General features: G+C 38.7%; 1 protein-coding gene across 1 annotated transcript in view; it reads right to left on the bottom strand.

Moving 5' to 3' along the window:
• Positions 1-20,317, bottom strand: part of PFDN1 (prefoldin subunit 1) — a 71,071-nt gene extending 50,754 nt beyond the window's left edge. Inside the window, exons 1-2 of the mRNA XM_021701833.2 lie at positions 20,250-20,317; positions 17,446-17,612 (exon numbers count right to left, since the gene is read on the bottom strand). Of these exons, the coding sequence (XP_021557508.1) occupies positions 17,446-17,612; positions 20,250-20,282 (200 nt within the window). The 5' untranslated portion in view covers positions 20,283-20,317. The remainder of the gene's footprint in view (positions 1-17,445; positions 17,613-20,249) is intronic.
• Positions 20,318-20,806: the final 489 nt, after the last annotated feature.

Genomic DNA, 20,806 nt, shown 5'->3' on the forward strand with positions numbered 1-20,806 from the left:
GGAAATGGATAAATTCCTAGAAACAATCTACCATGACTGAATCATAAATATACACAAAATCTAAACAGACCAATTACTACAGGAGACAGAAACAGTCATCAAAAATCTCCCAACAAGTTAAAGTCCAGAACCAGATGACTTCACTGATGAATTCTACCAAACATTCAAAGAAGAATTAATATCAACCCTTCTCAACTCAACTCTTCCAAAAAAAATTGGAGGGAACACTCTCATATTCATTTTAGAGGGCCAGCATTACCCTAATACTAAAACCAGATAAAGACACCAAAAGAAAAGAAAATTATGGGCCAATATCCCTGATGAACAAAGATGCAAAAATCCCCAACAAGGGGGGGGGTTGGGGAGACTTCAGGGGAAGATGGTGGAATAGGGGAATCCTAAACTCACTTAATCCCACAGAACAACTAGGTAACACTCATATCAGCGTAAAAAACCCAGAAAACAACCTGAAGACTGGTAGAACAGATTCTCCACATCTAAATGTAGAGAAGGGGCCACATCAAAGAGGATAGGAAGGGTGGAAAGCCAAACGGACCCCAAGGACTGTCCGTGGGAGGGAGCGACTGGCAGACGCAGAGAGGGGAGATGACCAGACCCCCAACCCAGGCACCCCAGGCACAAGGGACCCACATGGGGAAGACAAATCCCCCATAACATTTGGCTTGGAAAACAGAGGGGCCTAACAATCAGTAGGGCTTAACACCTGGGATTTTAATCATCAGGAGGCTCTGCTCTAGGAGAGTGGGGAGGGTGGAGTCCCTGCCCTTAAACAGAGAGCACAACAGGGGCACCTGGGTGGCTCAGTCAGTTGAGCGTCGGACTCTTGATTTCAGCTCGGGTCATGAGCTCCTGGGTCGTGGGATCAAGCCCTGCATCAGGCTCCACACTCAGTGGGGAGTGTGCTTGAAGATTCTCTCCCTCTGCCCCTCCCCCGGCATGTATGCATGCATGCTCTCACTCTCTCTCTCAAATAAATAAATCTTTAAAAAGAGCGAGAGAGAGAGAGAGAGAGGACAAGAAACATTCCTGCTGAGAAACAGCACAGAAGCAGCAGTTTGAAAAATGCCTGGGGTATATGGGAAGGAGATTTATTGACTAACCTCAGTCTGTACAGGAAGGGTTGAGATCTTTGGGAGACTTCCCCAAGAACCAAAGAGCTGGCAAGTACCATTTCTCTTCCCCAGCCTACAGCCTAGATATACCTGTGGGAACCAGCACAGGACCTACACTCTCCATCTTGCTTGCTAACAGCATCCCTGTCCACAAGCACTTCTGCAGTTCTGCCCCCTCCAACCTGGCAGGCCTCAGCAATAGTGTTCCCAGGAGGCTGCACGTCCCCTCCTGCAGCAGACCAGCACAGACCATGCTGGCACCACAAGCCCCATTCTCATATTCTGCTGCTAACGTGTTCCCTCCAATATGCCCTTGTTCAGAGCCCGTCCAAAGCAGTGTCACAAGCCTGATAGTGTGCAAGCAGTCCCAAGAGGGGCTAGCACCACTCCAAAGTGACTCCTGTCCCAGGGAGAAGGGAAGATAACCCCCCACACCACTCCAACTACAGGCCCAACTGGAGGCACACACTGGGTCTCACTGCAGGCCCTTTCCAACAACAAAAGTTTCTCAGGGCACAATACAGGGAGAGCACCCTGAAGTTCAGTTCTACTGCATCTCTGGCAAAAACCTGGTCTGACTCAACTCAAGCACAAGGTGGACCCAGACTGGCCCACTAACAACATGGGGGCCAAACCCTGCCCAAAACAGGCAGAGAACCATTAAAGATGACTAGACTGAAGGCAAACGCAGATCAGCCACAACAGCAGGGCACACACAACACACATAAGAAACATCCCTGAAGGGCCAGGACTTGTGAGCAGGGAATACTGCACTGCAAGGCACTACAGGACCTATTCTTCATCAGGCCACTACTTTCAAGAGCAGGAAAAATAGCTGACTTTCCTAACACATAGAAGCAGAGAGAGTCAAACAAAGTGAGGAGACAAGGGAATATGCCCCAAATGAAAGAACAGGACAATATCACAGCAAGAGAGCTAAATGAAATGGAGATAAGTCACGTGCCTGATAAGGATTTTAAAGTAATGGTTTAGAAAGACTCACTGGATTTGAGAAAAGAGTGGAGAACCTCAGTAAGATCCTCAACAAAGAGAAAGAAAATGTAAAATGAACCAGAGATTAAGAACTCAATAACCGATCTTAAAAACATAGCAGAATAAATAGTAGCCTAGAGGAAGCAGAAGAAGGAATAAGTAACCTAGAAGACAGTAATAGAAAGCAATCAAGCTGAACAAGAAAGAAAAAAATAACAATAATAATTGAAAAGACTTTGGGAACTCAGCGACACCATCAAGTATAGTAACATTCACATTATAGGGATCCCAGAAGAGAGAGAAAAGGGGGCAGAAAATTTATTTGAAGAAATAGTTGAACACTTCCCCCAGTCTGGGGAAGGAAACAGAAATTCAGATGCAGAAGGCACAGACAGCCCCCAACAAAAGCAACCCAAGGAGGTCCACAGAAGGTAATTAAAATGTCATAAAGTAGTGATAAAGAGAAAATTTTGAAATCCTCAAGAGAAAACAGTTACAAATAAGGAAAAAGCCATAAGGCTATTAACTGATTTTTTCAGCAGAAACATGGCAGGCCAGAAGGGAGTGGAATGATATATTCAAAATGCTGAAAGAAAAAACCTGCAACCAGGTTTTTCTCTATCCAGGAAAGAGCTAAAGAATTTCCCAGAATAAAAGGAAAGATAAGGAGTTTCCCGGACACACAAAAGTTAAGGGAATTAATCACCACTAAACCAGCCCTACAAAAAATGTTAAAGAGAACTTTCAATGGAAAGGAAAGAGCATAAGTAGAAAAAAAAATGGGAACCACAAAAGCAGTAAAATTAGGTTTATCTATAAAAATCAGTCAAGAGATTCACAAAATAAAAGGATGTAAATTATGACACCATATACCTAAAACACAGGGTGGATAGTAAAGAATGAGTTCAAACTTGGGCGCCTGGGTGGCTCAGTCATTAAGCGTCTGCCTTCGGCTCAGGTCATGGTCCCAGGGTCCTGGGATCGAGTCCCACATCGGGCTCCCTGCTCCACGGGAAGCCTGCTTCTCCCTCTCCCACTCCCCCTGCTTCTGTTCCTGCTCTCGCTATCTCTCTCTCTGTCAAATAAATAAATAAAATCTTAAAAAAAAAAAAAAAAAGAATGAGTTCAAACTTAAGCCTCAGTTTCCAACTGAGCCACCCAGGCGCCCAAATTTTTTATAATTTTTAACTAATCCCTACACCCAATGTGGGGCTCAAACTCACAACCCCAAGATCAAGAGTCACATGCTCTACCAACTGAGACAGCCAGGTGCCCCAGGAGCTGCTTCTTTTTTTTTTTTTTTTTAAAGATTTTATTTATTTATTTGAGAGAGAGAGAGCACATGAGAGGGGGGAGGGTCAGAGGGAGAAGCAGGCTCCCTGCCGAGCAGGGAGCCCGATGCGGGACTCGATCCCGGGACTCCAGGACCATGACCTGAGCCGAAGGCAGTTGCTCAACCAACTGAGCCACCCAGGCGCCCAGGAGCTGCTTCTTTGAAAAGATCAACAAATCGATAAACCTTTAGCCAGACTCATAAATAAATAAGAGAGAGAGAGAGAGAAAAGACTCAAATAAAATCAGAAATGAAAGAGGAGAAATAACAACTGACTCTACAGAAAGACAAAGGATTATAAGAGAATATTATGAAAAATAATATGCCAGCAAATTGGACAACCTAGAAGAAAAGGATAAATTCCTAGAAACATATGACCTCCCAAAACTGAATCAGGAAGAAACAGAACATTTGAACAGACCAATTACCAGCATTGAAACTGAATCAAAAATAAAGAAATCCCAACAAACAAAAGTACATGACCAGACAACTTCATAGGTGAATTCTTCCAAACATTTAAAGAAGAATTAATACCTATTTTTCTCTATTCCAAAAAAATGGAAAAGGAAAGAAAACTTCCAAATTCATTCTATGAGGCAGCATTACCCTGATACCAAACTAGATAAAGACACTACAAAAGAAAGAGAACTACAGGCCACGATCTCTCATGAACATCGATGCAAAAATCCTCAACAAAATATTAGAAAATCTAATCCAACAATTCATTTAAAAAATCATTCACCGCTATCAAGTGGGATTTATTTCCAGGATGCAAGGGTGGTTCAATATTTGCAAATCAATCATCGTGATACATCACATTAACAATAAAAGAAAGGATAAGAACCAAATGATCATTCAATAGATACAGAAAAAGCATCTGACAAAGTATAAAACACATTCATGATGCAAACCCTGAAACAAAGTAAGTTTAGAGGGAACATGCCTCAACAAAATACAGGCCATATAAGAAAAACCCACAGCTAACATCATATTCAATGGTGAAAAATGGAGAGCTTTCCCCCTAAGATCAGGAACAAGGCAAGGATGTCCACTCTCACCACTTTTATTTAACAGAGTACTGGAAGTTCTAGCTACAGCAATCAGACAAGAAAAAGAAATAAAAGGCATCCAAATTGGTAAGGAAGAAGTAAAACTTTCACTATCTGCAAATGACATTATACTATATAGAGAAAACCCTAAAGACTCTATCAAAAAACTATTAGAACTGTTAAATGACTTCTGGTAAGGTAGCAAGTCACAAAATCAATGTACAAAAAGAAAAAACAAAAACAAAAAATCAACACACAGAAATCCATTGCATATCTATACACTAATAATGAAGTAGCAGAAAGAGAAGTTAAGAACACAATCCCATTAATAATTGCACCAAAAATAATAAAATACCTAGGAATAAACTTAACCAAGGAGATGAAAAACCTGTACTCTGAAAACTATAAAACGCTGATCAAAGAAACTGAAGACAACACAAATGGAAATATATTCCATGCTCATGGACTGGAAGAACAAATATTGTTAAAATGTCCATACTACCCAAAGCAATCTACAGATTTAATGCATTCCCCATCAAATTTCTGATGGCATTTTTCACAGAACTGCATCAAAGGATCCTAAAAGTTGTACAGAACCATCAAAGACCCCAAATATCCAAAGCAATCTTGTGAAAGAACAAAGCTGTAGGTGTCATACTTCCTGATTTTAAACTGTATTACAAAGCTATAGTAATCAAATATAGTACTAGCCTAAAAGCAGACATAGATCAATGAAACAAAATAGAAAGCTTAGATATAAACCTACATATATATGATCAATTAATTTATAGCAAGGGAACCAAGAATATACAATGAGGAAATGACAGTCTCTTCAATAAATGGCGTTGGGAAAACTGGATAGCCATATGAAAAGAATGAAACTGTGACACTATCTTACAGTATGCACAAAAAAATCAATTCAAAATGGATTAAAGACTTGAACATAAGACCTGAACCATCAAACTCCCAGAAGAAAACTTGGGCAACAAAAGCAAAAATAAGTAAGGGGGACTACATCAAACCAAAAAGCTTATACACAGCCAAGAAAATAAAATGAAGGGCGCCTGGGTGGCTCAGACGGTTAAGCGTCTGCCTTTGGCTCAGGTCACGATCCCAGGGTCCTGGGATCGAGTCCCGCATCAGGCTCCCTGCTAGGCGAGGAGCCTGCTTCTCCCTCTGCCGCTGCCTCTCTCTATCTCTCTCTCTGACTCTCATGAATAAATAAATAAAACAAACAACAACAACAAAAAATTTTAAAAAAAAGAAAAGAAAATGAAGAGGCAACTTGTGAATTGGGAAGTATTTGCAAATCATATATATGATAAGGTGCTAATATCCAAAATACATAAAAAAAGAACTCTCACAACATAATAAAAAACCCTCATTTAACAATGGGCAGAGGATCTAAAAATACATTTTTCCAAAGAAGACAGAGAGATGGCCAACATGTACATGAAAAGGTACTCAACATCACTATCATTAGGGAAATGTAAATCAAACCGCAATGAGATGTCACCACAAATTTTTGAGAATGGCTATTATAAAAACACACGAAATAACAAGTGTTGGCAAGGACAAGGAGAAAAGGGAAGCCCTGAGCACAGTAGATGGAAATATAAATTGTTGCAAACACTATAAAAAATAGTATGGAGGTTCCTCAAAAAATAAAAAATAGAACTACCATATGATCCAACAATTCTACTTCTAAGTATTCGTCCAAAGAAAAAGAAAACACCAGTTTGAAAAGATACGCACTCCATGCTCACTGTAGCACTAGTTTTACAATAGCCAGGACATGGAAGCACCCTGTGTCCATTAATGGATGGATAAAAAAAATGTGGTATATATACACAATGGAGTACAACTCATCCTTAAATCCTTGGGTGTCTCAGTCGGTTAAGCGTCTGACCCTTGATTTCAGCTCAGGTCATGATCTCGTGGGTTGTGAGATCCCATCAGATGTGGAGCCTGCTTAAGATTCTCTCTCCCCCTCGCCCTCTGCCCCTCCCCCAACCAAGCACTTGTGTGTGTGCACGCACACGCGCGCGCGCTCTCTCTCTCTCTAAAAGAAACAAACGAAAAATGGTTGGGGACAAGTTGAAGACAACCTGAAAGAACCAATGGCCAAAGTGGAACTATCTGAGCAACAAAAAGCATAGTTTCAGATTATAATCCAGAAATACAGCACGTAGACCTGCCATACCTTAGGCAAAAGAAATCTGCAGAACACAGTATGCTCAAATCTAACTCTGAGGGATGCTGCTACATCTTAGTACTATACTGTGTCCCCTCATCTACTACTATATTCTTAAACACACAACCCCTTCCTTTTCTCTTCCAGGGTATTTCAAGCATTATGGAAGGCTATCCACCAAGCTACCTCTACCCAAAGTCCCTCCAAGAACTCATTTATTTTCAAGGCTTCAACTTGGCTAAATGATATCACCCCCATCAACGACAAAATATCGCAAAATAATATCACCCCCATCAACTACACTATCTCTGCATCATCTGTCATTTCTACTTGTATGTTCCACATCTCAAACTCAACATGTCCCAAATTAAACTCCTTTTATCTACCCATACCAACATTCCCTACAAGCAGTTTCCCCATTTCATTTCATATCATATCAGTGATACCACCACTTGCCCACTCACCTAAGTCCCAAACCTGCAAATACCTTCCTTGTACCCTCTATATTCCCAATTTATCACTGACTCATCATTTTCTTTCATACTGACCCTTTTCCTTTCCATTCCACTTCTGCCACCTTAACTTATGCCCTTATTATTACACTCCTGAATTACTTCAATAACTTCCTTCTGTAGTCCCTAATTAAACTCTCCCTAATTCATCTTACATATAGTACCAAGAGTTTTCATGTAGCTAGCCCTCAACTGTTGGTCACTGTAAAGACTGTTGCTGACGATTTTAGTAGACACTATTGGTTGGCTACCCAATATCCATTCCTCTTCTTCGTTGAAGAGCCCAAATTTTGTTTGGAGACCCTCCACTTCCCCAAGTGACTCAGGGAATTGAATCCTGGGGTGAATCTTGATTGGTCTTACCCAATCATGGCAGTCCCATCCCCCAAGATTTAAGCCCAAGCACGTGATAAAGTTCTTGTCATGAAATGTGAGAGGTGGCCCTTTTGAAGACTTCTGAGAAAGATTTCTTTGCTCCTACAAATGTGACATAGAAAACATGGTACTTTCTAGCTCTAGATGTTGTCACATCTGAATGAAATATTTGGAACTCCTACAGCCAACCTGGAAGATAAAGCTGGCAAGCACAAAGAGGGCAGAGGCAAGAGTAAAGAAGTGGAACTGCAGCCCAGCATTGGAAGCCTGATATACACAATATTGATAAATCTCAGAAGCATTGTGCTTAATGAAAGAAACCACACAAAGGAGTACATTCTATAATGATTCTCACTCTCTCTTTTATATATATATATACACACACACATATATGTGCACTCCATATGAAGTTCTAAAATGGGCAAAATTAATCTACAGTGATACAAGTCAGATTATCAATTGCCTAGAGCAGAACTTGAGGGAGGGAAGAAATGACTTGGGAGAAGGAACTTCTGATGAAAATGTTCTATATCATGACTGGAGTGATGGTTACAGTTGTCAAAATTCATCTAACTGTATTCTTAAAAATGAGTGTATTTTACCATATATGTTATATTTCAATAAAGTTTACTTAAGAAAAATGAATAATTAGTTCTATAGTATGCCAGACGGTTATAAATGCTATGGAGAAAAATAAAGACAAAAAAAGAGAGTACAAGAGGCAAGAAAGTGGGGGTCGAAGTATGTGCACAATTTTAAACAGGATGGTTATAAAAGGCCTCAATGCCTTTTTAACAAAGGCCTCAAGGAAGAGAAAGGTGTACGGGAGACATCTTGAAGAAGGAAGCTCCAGACAGAGAGATCAGCAACTGCAAAGCCCTTGTCTCTTTCAGTGATAACCATCTGAAGGTTTTGACTAGAGTGATCAGACATGTTTTGAAAGGATGACTCTGCACTCAGTTGAGAAAACCTATAAAGTGGTAAGGATGGAAGCAGGGAGCCCAGATAGGAAGCAGCTGCAATAATATGATGGTAGCTGAGATCAGGGTGGTGGTAAGTAGAAATGTTCAGATTCCGGACCAAATTTAAAGACAGTGTTTGCTAATGGACTGAATGGAAGATTAAAAGAGAGGAGTCAAGGATGCCTACGAGATGTAGATGTAGTTCCATCTACTGAAATGAAGAAGACTGTAGGGAGGAACTGGTTTACTTGTAAACAGTGAGAATTTTATTTTGGTCAAGTTAATTCTGAGATGCCTACCAAATGGAGATATAAACTAGGCAGGTGGATATACAAGTCTGGAGTTCAGGGAAGGGGTATAAGCTAAAGATAAAAATCTGGGAGTTGCCAGTATATAAAAAGGCACTTAAAGAGATAAGCCTAGATGAGATCACTAAGAGACTGAGTATAGACAAGAGAAGAAAAAAAAATTCCAAAGACTGAGCCCAAGTGCAATCTAAAATTTGGAAATGGTAAAGAAAAAGAAACAGTAAAGGAGAATGAGAAGGAATGGCCAGTAAAATAAAAGGAAAACCAAGAGGTGATATCCTAGAAGCCAAAGGAAGAAAATGTTTCAACAAGGGAAGCAAGACCAGATGGAATAAATGCTACTGATAGGTCAAATTAGATGAGGAATGAGAATTCACTGGAATTATTAGAGGACCAATGTCCCTTCAGGAACCCAGGCCCATGTAAATGTCCCTTCTTCTAGATAAGTAACCCACACACTGCTAGGTTCGATTTGTACTAATTAGAAATCACTGTGTATTTTTAAATCAAACTATTACTTCTAAAATGAAAGCAGTAGTATGTTAATCTATTTGAAACATGATGTTTATTTTTGGTCACTATTTGGTATTCTAAGTATTCTGGTAAGTAATCACCTCTGATGTTTACCACTTTTACTCTAGCCTCATCAAACCCCAAACATATCCACATATAATCATCAAGATTTACTACAACTTTTTCCAAGATGTGATATTTATTTTACTAGAAGGTTAAAATGTAACACCGAATGAAATATAACCATTGGAGAGTAAAAATTACTATCCAGTGAGTACTGAAGGACACAAACAGAACAGAAGACTCCTGGTACAAAAGTAGAAAGTCAGAGGAATATAAATATATTTTGGCACAAATGCAAAAGACTCAGACACACATACAGGATGCATATTGTGATTCAAATCTTTTTACCCTGAGCCAAACAATGTAAAAGGCTCAGTTTAGGTAGTCATGCTCTCATCTATTTAAAGACACATTTTTAATACTGGGCTCTTGCTAATGTGCAGATTTGATATGAGAACATTTCAAGTCCTCTTCAAAGCCAAGGGAACAGTGTCTTCCAAGTAATCTGGTCCATTTCAAGGTAGCTGACCTTCCTCAAAACAAGAGATGGCAATGAGAGTTCCTGGCCAGGACAATAAGAGAACATTCCCTCAGACATGTCTATTCGAACTTAAATGCTAAAAATAAACTGAGCATACATTCTTCACAAAACCACAGGCACTAATGGTGCATGCAACAAACTGCAACCCTAATCATTCCTTCTGGGCAAAGGGTATTTGTAGCTCACAGCAATTCCTGATACAAGGAATAAGAAAGAATACTAAGAAGTCCCTACCAAGTGTGTGTTCACATACACAGGCAGACGGACTTTCACCTTCTAGGTCAGTATTCCTTCTGAGCTCCTTTTGGATGTTTCATTAAGCAGATTATGTTCCTTGACATGACCATTCCAGTCCTCTCTCAAACAGATTAGATAGCAAGTTGTTCCTAAATTTGCCATTATGAGATAAGTGGCAGCTAAAATCAGAAAATTCTTGGTACAGCTTAAAACTGATTGTTTTTCATTTCAGAGAAATTTAGCTGCAGTCAGTTGCAGCAAACAATTCCCCAATGACAAAGTAACATAGTTCAAGGTTACTGCTACCTTAATTTTTTTTTTTTTAAGATTTTATTTATTTATTTGAGAGAGAGAGACACAGAGAGAGAGGGAACACAAGCAGAGGGAGTGGGAGAGGGGGAAGCAGGCTTCCCGCCGAGCAGGGAACCCGATGCGGGGCTCGATCCCAGGACCCTGGGATCATGACCTGAGCCGAAGGCAGACGCTTAACGACTGAGCCACCCAGGCGCCACATTGCTACCTTAATTTTTATTTAGATAGGAACAACAAGGTAATGGTATTTTTCACCCTTCCCTCAGTTTACTAAATCAATCCTTATCACCAATTGGGATACACTGTAGTATCCTCTTGTATTGCTGAGTAATTGCTACTTTCATGCAACAAAAGCAGGTCTTGTTTAATCCTTTGCCAGTTTAAAGAGGAAAGAAAAAGTCAGGCCTTTTGATGTCAGGAAATGCAAAAGACAAGTCCTCCAAGTAACCAAATGAATCAATTATATTTACATTTTTAAATCAAGTTCGAGCCTAAAATAAGTAAGGACACATTAAATAAAAATTTTATTTTAGCATGCTTGCACATCCCAAGGTAAGTATAACAGACTTCTTTTCCCTTTACAATAAACTCGTAATTAGCACAACGATTTTCGAAACTAACTTCCTGTGTTTCAGTGTGACAGTCTGGATTTGGAGGACATGGGAGGGGAAGAAGGGAAAGAATTATTAAAAATAATCTTCTGAAGAAGAAACATAGCTATGTAATTCCTACGCAAATGTTTGCTAACTTCCCCTGGCACAAAAACGGTGATGTCATTCTACACAGCCGTACAGCAGTTATAATCAACATCTGAGTTTTTAAATCACTAACAACTTAAGGAAATTAAGAATATTACTCAAAAATCTCCTCTCCCTAGAGTACCACATCTGTGAAAGAGAAGAGTGTGCCCATCTGGGGTCATATACTCAGCATATACATACTCAGCATCAACAAGACTGAAGTCATTTTTCCCTGCACGACAGAGAAGTTGTTTTTTCCCTTAGAACTCTGAGCAATGAAAGCCAGGACTTTAAATGGCTCCGTATAAAAACACAAAAAGGGTGGGTCACAGTCTATTAGTAAAAGCAGCTCAACATCAAGAACCCCTCTTCCTTTAAAATGAAATCTAAGGGGCGCCTGAGTGGCTCAGTCGTTAAGTGTCTGCCTTCGGCTCAGGTCATGGTCCCAGGATCCTGGGATCGAGCCCCACATCCCCACATCCCCACATCGGGCTCCCTGCTCCGCAGGAAGCCTGCTTCTCCCTCTCCCACTCCCCCTGCTTGTGTTCCCTCTCTTGCTATGTCTCTGTCAAATAAATAATCTTTAAAAAATAAAATAAAATAAAATGAAATCTAAAAAACAAAATAATTTTCAAAGGGAAGAAGAACTCTTTAGTTATCTTTACTTCATTTTTTCTAAGTATAAAGTAGTATACAAGGAGCTGATAAATTTATATCTGCAGTGTGCTCTCACAACAAAGGTAATGTATACTTTTTTCTCCTATAGCAAGCACTAAATAAAATATCCAAACTTGATTCCAATAAGAACAATACATAATTATTTTTACTGTAACATCAACAATATTTACTGCACCAAGATTTGTGGTTTATTTCCTAATCTAGTACAACTATTTTGTCGGCTTTAAAATTACCTCAAATTGACTGGAATACCAACTCTACAGCTACATGAAATTGTAAAATGGTTTCAAAACTTGCACCATGACTATGTCCCTTTCTATTAATATTTAACATAATGAAACAGAGAAAGAGCAAATATTTCAACTTGGCTTTATAAATGTCACGATTCAAATTACAGGTCAACATCCAAACTGACAATTAAAATAACAACAAAACCAACATAGTATTTTAAACAAAGGGCATTTCAAACAAGCTGTCATGAAGAATTCAGATTACTACAGCCTAAATAATTGGAAAGTTGCTCAACTGTTTAGATTTTTGTTGTTGATGTTAATTTGTTACCTATCAGGAATACATCTACTGTTTTTACTTTCTACCTGTGCCACATTTATCTTAGGTTTTATACTTCTGGATCTTTCAACCATTAGAGATCAACCATCAAATTACTTCAGCAAGTAGAAATAGCAACACCGCTCCCAAACAGCAATTTCTGCATTGCTAGACACTTATCTAGTTGGTAGATTTATACCATTGTTCATTCTTAGTTCCTTAAATGTAAAAAATACCCACAGAATGGTGGCATACCTCTAAATTGGTTTAAATATGGTACAAAGTTATTTTTAGTTGGGTTCAAGTTTTAAAAAGGCACTAATCATTCTTCTCAAAGGCTGATCTACTCAAGTTCCTCCCATATAAAAAAATTAAAAGCTTAATTTGTCTCTTTTGGAAAAAAGTTTATGTAATGCTCAAGTAAAAGGACATTAAAATTATAGAATAATAAACCTGACATCAGGGTCAGGATCATACCTAGTGTTCATAAAAGTAAGTCTGACATTTATTCTAATGATGGTCCTTTCAAATACCAGCATGGTTAAATGTCCTTTACATACACTTTAAAATATAATTCTTATTTTTAAAAAATATTCTTATTTTCTAGTGTGCAAAGTAAAAGGGAAGAAAACCCCCATAAACCATTATAAACTGGTTCTTATTCAGGAAAAAAAAAAAAAAGATACAAGAAACATTCATGTAGTATTTGGGAACTATGTCTATTCCCTCCTTGCATGCTAGAAAGATGCAAAGACAAACACTTGCAAACTATTCAGACAGATCATTCCACAGTTGTAACTTTCATCATAGTTCTCAAAGCAGTATGGTGAGGTCAGCTCACAAACAGCTTAAGTAGCCAAACTAGAAATTGGTGGTAGTAGTATCAGGCTACATAACAGCCTCTCCAAAGAATATGAAGTAAGAGAACTAAAATGTGCTGGCCACACGCCAAGAGATTGGATGGCATATAGTTTGAGCAATGAATATGCAGAGCTTACAGTATATAGCAATTCATCATCTCTTACCCTATAGCCTGATTTTCCTTGTTTAAAACCACAATTAGCCATATATAAGAGGTATTTAATACTACCAAATTTCTCCATACTTGTGACTTGAAAGACATCTGGGCTGGCAAGATTTGGTTAAACTAAATACATACCCTATAAAGGAAAATCTGATTCCCATCCTATATGAAAATGAGGAAGGTAAAAGAGATACTGTTATATTGATATTATTCTGCATAGAATAACCTTTATTCTTTAAGGATTATACTGTCCTCAGCATAATTCTAAAGGCTTATGTTCTTCTATACTTTCAGTTTTGAATGAACATCTCTGCAACTGGTTGGCATTTAGAATTAGTCAACTTTCTCGGTAGATTTCATAAAGAATTAATACTGTCCAATCAAAGGACATAATTTTGGTCAGAAACAACTCCTCTGACCTTAGTCAAAATACATTACTTTTACAATTTCACCTTTGTTGAATCATATTCTAAAACAGAATAAGAAATCCTAATTCTTAATTGTCCAACTTTCCAAACATATTTTCTTTCTAAAGAAATAAAAGAAAATGCAGTTATTTTAGGCAAGAGAAAGAATCATACTCATTTCAAATCAAGACACATTTAAAGATTTTTTTTTTTTTTTAATTTGACAGAGAGAGAGACAGCAAGAGAGGGAACACAAGCAGGGGGAGTGGGAGAGGGAGAAGCAGGCTTCCTGCTGAGCAGAGAGCCCGTTATGGGGCTTGATGCCAGGACCCTGGGACATGACCTGAGCCGAAGGCAGACGCTTAACGACTGAGCCACCCAGGCACCCCAAATCAAGACACATTTAACATCTATTTTGTGTCAGACATTATGTTGAGAACTGAGGAAACAAAGACAAACATGTACATGGTCTCACAGAGCTGATGATCTAGTTGAGAAAAAAGACCTATTTAGAAGTCAATCATCTCTCTTTCTCTGCTGTACTAGCTACAGGAACAAAAGCTCTGGTATCACCCAAGAAGCGTGGAATAAGTCTGCCAGGGAGAACCGAAAAATCTTCAGAGAAGATGAGCTATGGGGATACTTCAGGCCAAGGACAGAACGAGCAAAAGCAGGAACATGTGTGACAAAGCCCTGTGACAAAAGTAGGGACAACCATTTCTGGAACATGTGCTTACTACTCTTCTACCTTCACCCATGACAGACATTACGAATCAATTAAAACATGTTTAAAGTCCACATGAAACTCAAACTCCTTCTCAACAGATAACGCAAAATCAATACAAGAAGTTAAGTCCATGATATGAAATTTATGTGCTATCCTGAGCCTGGGAACAGAAAGTGGCAGGACTTGAGGCTAGGGAGTTACATTAATAATGGACAGATTAGGGACGCCTGGGGGCTCAGTCGGTTAAGCAGCTGCCTTCGGCCCAGGGCATGATCCCAGGGTCCTGGGATCGAGTCCCATATCGGGCTCCTTGCTCAGCAGGGAACCTGCTTCTCCCTCTCTCTCCCTCTGCTTGTGCTCTGTCAAATAAATAAAATCTTTAAAAAAAAAAAATAATAATGGACAGATTACGGGGTGCCTGGGTGGCTCAGTTGGTTAAGCCACTGCCTTCGGCTCAGGTCATGATCCTGGAGTCCCGGGATCGAGTCCCGCATCGGACTCCCTGCTCAGCAGGGAGTCTGCTTCTCCCTCTGACCCTCCCCCTTCTCATGCTCTCTCTCATTCTCTCTCTCAGATAAATAAATAAAATCTTTAAAAAAAAAAATAATGGACAGATTATGAATAAACATGAATACTAGGCTAATAAGTTTAGATTTTATCCTATGGGCAAGAGATCAAAGAATTTTATGAAAAATATGGACGTGATCAATTCCGGCAGAAGTACGAAGACTGCATTTGGACAGACAGAATAAAGGCAGAAAGAAAATTAAGACGCTATTGCAATAATCTAGGCAAGATACAATGAGGCCTGAATTTCAGCGATGGCAAAAATCTACCACAGATTCTAAAACAAAAATGGAGTATTTTGGATTTTATAATTCATGGTTTTAAAACAACAGCTTGAGAAAAATTAGTATTCTAATTAGAATTCCCAAATAATACTCAAAAAGGAAAAGACAAATTAAGGTAAAGACTGGAATTAAAGTGAATCACAATGATACTCAAGATTACTCAAGACTATAAATTCAGAAATAGTTATTTCAGGTTTAGCATCAAGGAGAACATCCTCATGACCAGACTAATACTCAGCAAGTCTTTTCTTCCTGAGGGCACTAATACTCTAGCCAAACAACAAACGCTGTTCACCTTACATGCCCCTAAAATGCAGGGTCAAATTTGCACTCAGTGGGATGCAGAAAGCGTAAAAGTCAAATTGAAAACCAAAGTTTGAAACTATGTAGGTTTCACTTTATCCAAATACTTAAAACTATGTATTTCTTATACATGAAATAAATCTTCGGGAAATACTACTACTGTTGTACATTAACTAAATCATATCCTAGCCTTTTAATTCTATACTTCTTCGCATGGAATACAACCTATTTGTAGCACTTAGGGCAGTATGCAAAAAAGGCAACTACCCCACTTATGCACTATGTTTAATAAATTAAATTATTCTGATTAAAACTAAAAACTTCATTATAGCTCAAAAGGCCAAAGACAGTCAAAAGAGTTTTTCTATTTTTGGAAAAAGAGATTCTTTAACTGTTGCAAAAGCTAATGCTGTGACATGAAATCCAGGTGCAACATGTTACAAACATGTTAGGAAAGCTAACATTACTGTTTTAATACCTAAGGATATTCACATTAAGGATAAAACTACCCTGCAGTGAATGCCAACAATGCACCTCATACTACACAGACAGATATTCAAGGTTTCTATTTTGTTATCATTCCAATTCTTTCATGTCCCAGTAAGCAAACCCTCAAAGTGGGATTCTCTTCCTCTAAAAATAAGCTAAAATGAAAAATATGAACTACAGAGATAAAATTTATTTGTGATATATTGTTTATTCTGAGAAAGCAAATCACATGTTTATCATAATCTCTTTTCCAGAAAGAAATGGAGTAGCTAGTCATGAGCAGGGCCCACTTCTCATGATGTCATTCCAAAGCCATTACTAAATGTTACACATGTTACGCTTCCTTCAAATCAATCACAAAACAAGTCATCCTAAGACCGAGGTCAAATTCCACTCAACTAAAAGATCTCCAAACTTGAAGTAACGGTCCACTTACTAAATAATATTCAAAGACCAAATTCCAGAAAAACCCTCCTCTTGTACCTCCCCCACTTAAAAAAAAAAAAATCAGTCTTCTCCTTTTAGCTCATTGTAATGGAATGTGACCTGTAGTTAAGGGCTTTTCCATTCCTTATTTACTGCTTAGAGAAGGCGAAGCAGATCTATTCTCCCTCACAAGGGTAATGTATTTCTTAAAAGAAGAAAAGTGCAGTGTGGGTGGTTAATAATATAACAATTAGAACAAACAAAGGGCAAATTAACCTTGATTTCTCATGTATGATAGGATGAGTTTATTTAAATGATAAATGAATCTATTTTTATTTTACAACACTGGACAAACATCTAAAAGATCTAGGATTTGTATGATTCCTAATAAATCAGGTAGCATAGGGAAAGTTAAAACTACAACTACTTAAATAAATCTTCACACACAAAATTACTATAAACATCTTTTCATGACAAATCATATTTTTGTCATTGAAGTTATACACTTAAGTACCTACCTGATCACAGAGAGAAGAACAGGAAAATATTTAAGAAATGTACTTCAAAATCTAATATTAAACACATCTCTCTGGGGTTCAGTTAGCATTTTTTTTTGACTCGATGATCCTCAAAACTACTATGATACTTTAACCCAAGTTTTAAAATGAACAAACTCTAGACAAAAACTCTCCCACAATAACCCCCTTAAGGATATATTTTACTTACATTCTTCCTACACCTTCAAACATGTGAGTCTCATCTACCAAAGTCATAATCTCTGTATCTGTAAGATGTGCATGCTTTTTCGTTCTGTTTAGCTGTTCAATCTGTATGTCTGCAAGCTTCACCTTCTGTTGAGTGTCAATAACTTTGGCTTGAAGCTCTGTGAAGGCCTAATAAAAACAAGTCCTTGATTTAGTGGGTGAAACATTTTACAGGAAACACTTAAGTCAAATCCAAACACATTAAAATAAAGCATATTAACCAGAGACAAAGCTGTTAAATTTACCAACACAAACATCAGTAAAAGTCAATATAATTGTAAACAATCAAGCCACCATACTAAATAATGAGCTTATCCTGTCCTCAGAAGATGCAGTCTATTTGAAGCAGAACAAATGCACATTAAATAACCTTATGAAAAAGCAGGTATCCAAGCAGTAATAAAAACAATAAATGCAAGAGTCAGAGGATGAAATCCAGAGATTCAAAACAAGAACCACAAATACAACGACTCACTTCATTTGTGTTACATGACTAGATTTCAAAACACTTTCTCACATTTGTTTGAAATACTAACAAGGGAATATTAATATGAGAACATTGAATATAGTATCTCATTTACTCTTCTCAATAATCCTATGAGTTAGGGATGGCAGTTTCATCATCACTCTTTACAAGTTAAAGTAACTAAATTTGTTGAAGAGATAAAAGTGGCTTGCACAGGGTTGAACAACTATTAGGTGGAAAGGCAGGTACTTAAATCCATTTCTTCTGACCCCTAGTTCAGGAATGTTTCTATTCTACTGTCTACAGTAATATTCAGAATACAAATATTTTTGAGATAAAGATAAAAAACTAACCAAAAAAATTCAAAGCATTGGTAGAAGAACTGCACCATGATATTCATATCCACATACCAAGCCAAATTTGACCCTCATGTACACTTAAACACAGTTCTTGGATACTCTTGTTGAAGTGCCTGGAATGACTTTCAGATGCTGTCAAATTTATTCCATAATAATAACATCTGTGACTGCAACAATACAAGGCAAAGGCTACTAAACTTTTTTCTGACTTTGTTCTCCCCTACTAGTAGGTTTCCAAAGACTGATTTGGGGAGAGAGGTGCCTGAAACTTCCTATTAGTCTCCAACAACAACAACAACAACAACAAAGATCTTATAAAGATATTAGAAGATAAAACCTTTAAACAAGTTTTTTTTTAGTTAATTTAATTAGCTCTCAAAACTACCCAATTTAAGTCTCCAATCATTTTCTTAGTTTGCATTCATTGCCCAGGGGTTTCTTAACGAATTCAAATACTGTGAGCTAAGACTATTCACAGCTGTACTCAACTGTTTACTCTTTCACTAAACCCCGACTTACCTTTGAACTCTTAACAGAAAAAAAAAAGGTAAATTTTTAGAATTCGTTAAGAATTCTTAAAATGAATTTTGTTTTGCATGTAAAATTACCTGACTGTTCTGTACACACTTTGCTAAGGAAGCTGGTAATTGTTCAAGCTGAGATATTACAGCATTAGAGAACACGTTAAAGACTAAATTTAGGGCGCCTGGGTGGCTCAGTCGGTTGAGCGACTGCCTTCGGCTCGGGTCATGATCCTGGAGTCCCGGGATCGAGTCCCGCATCGGGCTCCCTGCTCAGCAGGGAGTCTGCTTCTCCTTCTGACCCTTCCCCGTCTCATGCTCTCTCTCTCTCAAATAAATAAATAAAAGCTTTAAAAAAAAAAAAAAAGAAAAAGAAAAATGTAGAGGTCTGTTAGGTACCCTTTACAGTTTAAAAAAAAAAAAAAAAAAAAGACTAAATTTACAAGTTTCAAAAGAAGACAAAAAGCAAGTTACATACACATATATCCTCCGGTTAATAACAAACAGCTTCATTTATTAGGAGCAACAACTAGCCCAGCTGTCCTATTTCATATAAAAAGGTTGACCAGAAGAAATATTAAGACGCAAAATCTGCTCTTCTGAAGAATCTAAATCATCAAAAGGTGTGGAGTAAAGTAAGGAACAGTGGATTCTAGTCCCAACTTTTGACTAAATCTTTTCTGGAACTCAGTTTCCTTTTCTAGAAAAAGTACAGGTTTAAAGTAGAAGTCCAGGATCCTTTCCCTGACAACCCTTAGATGGCGAAAACGCTTTTGACTAAACACATTTATAAGCAACTGTTTGAAGAGAGGAGCCCAATTCCTTCTGATACAGATTATATTTGGAAAATTTTACGGACCTGTTTCTTTTTTTGACAAGTCCTTCAAGAAAAGGGGAAGGGGAGTAGGGCTGGGAGTTAAAGCTCTGATATTAACATTGCTATGAGACTCTCTAACTCTGACCTGTATGTAGATGCTGCGACCTTTCACGCTACAGGACCAAGTAAGTGGCCTAAAAACACAGAGTGGACTTGGGAATTTTTAAAGCAAATGAGGATTTAGAATTACAGATGCCTCAGCTCAGGCAAGCGGTCCGAAGGGTCTCCAATTTGAAACGCTTACTTCAGGCCTTACTATGGAACTGAAGCCTCCACACAACGAAACGGCTCTGGAGCTCGGAACGAGAGAACAGGCCAGCTACCGGCCCGCGAGACAACCAGACCAGCCCAACCGGCTCTTACCCAGAAAGAGTTGCTCGCCCCCCACGCCAACCTAAGAAGACCTGGTCCCGCCTCAGGACTCTGGGAAATCACTCCCCAGTTCCCTGGGGCCTCTTGCCTTCCTCAGGACTCGAGCATCATTTGATATATCCCCTTAGCTTCCCAAAGAGAAGCCTGTGGCAGGTCAGGACCCTCTTTTACCTTCTTCAACTCCAGATCCACGGGAGCCGCCATCTTGGTTTGCTCAGTGCGCCTGCGCAGTACGATAAAGCCAGAAAGAGGATGGAGGAGGGGCAAGCCTTGGCGGTTCGACTGTCCTTTTCCTTCTGCGCCTGCGCACGAGTCGGACTAGCCCGGCTTCTAGAAATGTAACGAATACAGATTACGTTTTCCCCACGTGATTTATCAGGCTTGGCACGCAGATTCTCAGTGTGGTTTTAAGCGCTTTGACAAGTAGCTTAGTTAGTGCTTGGTGACTAGAGTTGTAAGTAGATCAGGCCAAAACTTCTTCAGGCATTCATTACTTTAACTAGTCTCTGTGCTGTCGGGGAAGTAGAAGAATCAACCTCAGCCTCAGGCATGCCAGTATGGAGAAGTCCAGAAGTTTTAGTAGAAGTGTTCTTCCAAAGAATTTATTTCTACTGAAATCTTCTGGAAGACCTTCTAGACACAGTGGTTCTCAAGAGAAGCCAAATAAATTTGCTGAAAGAATACAGATTCTCTGGGGTGTATGGGTGGTGCAGTCGCTTGAAGGTCCT

Source organism: Neomonachus schauinslandi, chromosome 7 (assembly GCF_002201575.2).
Source record: "Neomonachus schauinslandi chromosome 7, ASM220157v2, whole genome shotgun sequence".
In the NCBI taxonomy this organism is placed as follows: Eukaryota; Metazoa; Chordata; class Mammalia; order Carnivora; family Phocidae; genus Neomonachus; species Neomonachus schauinslandi.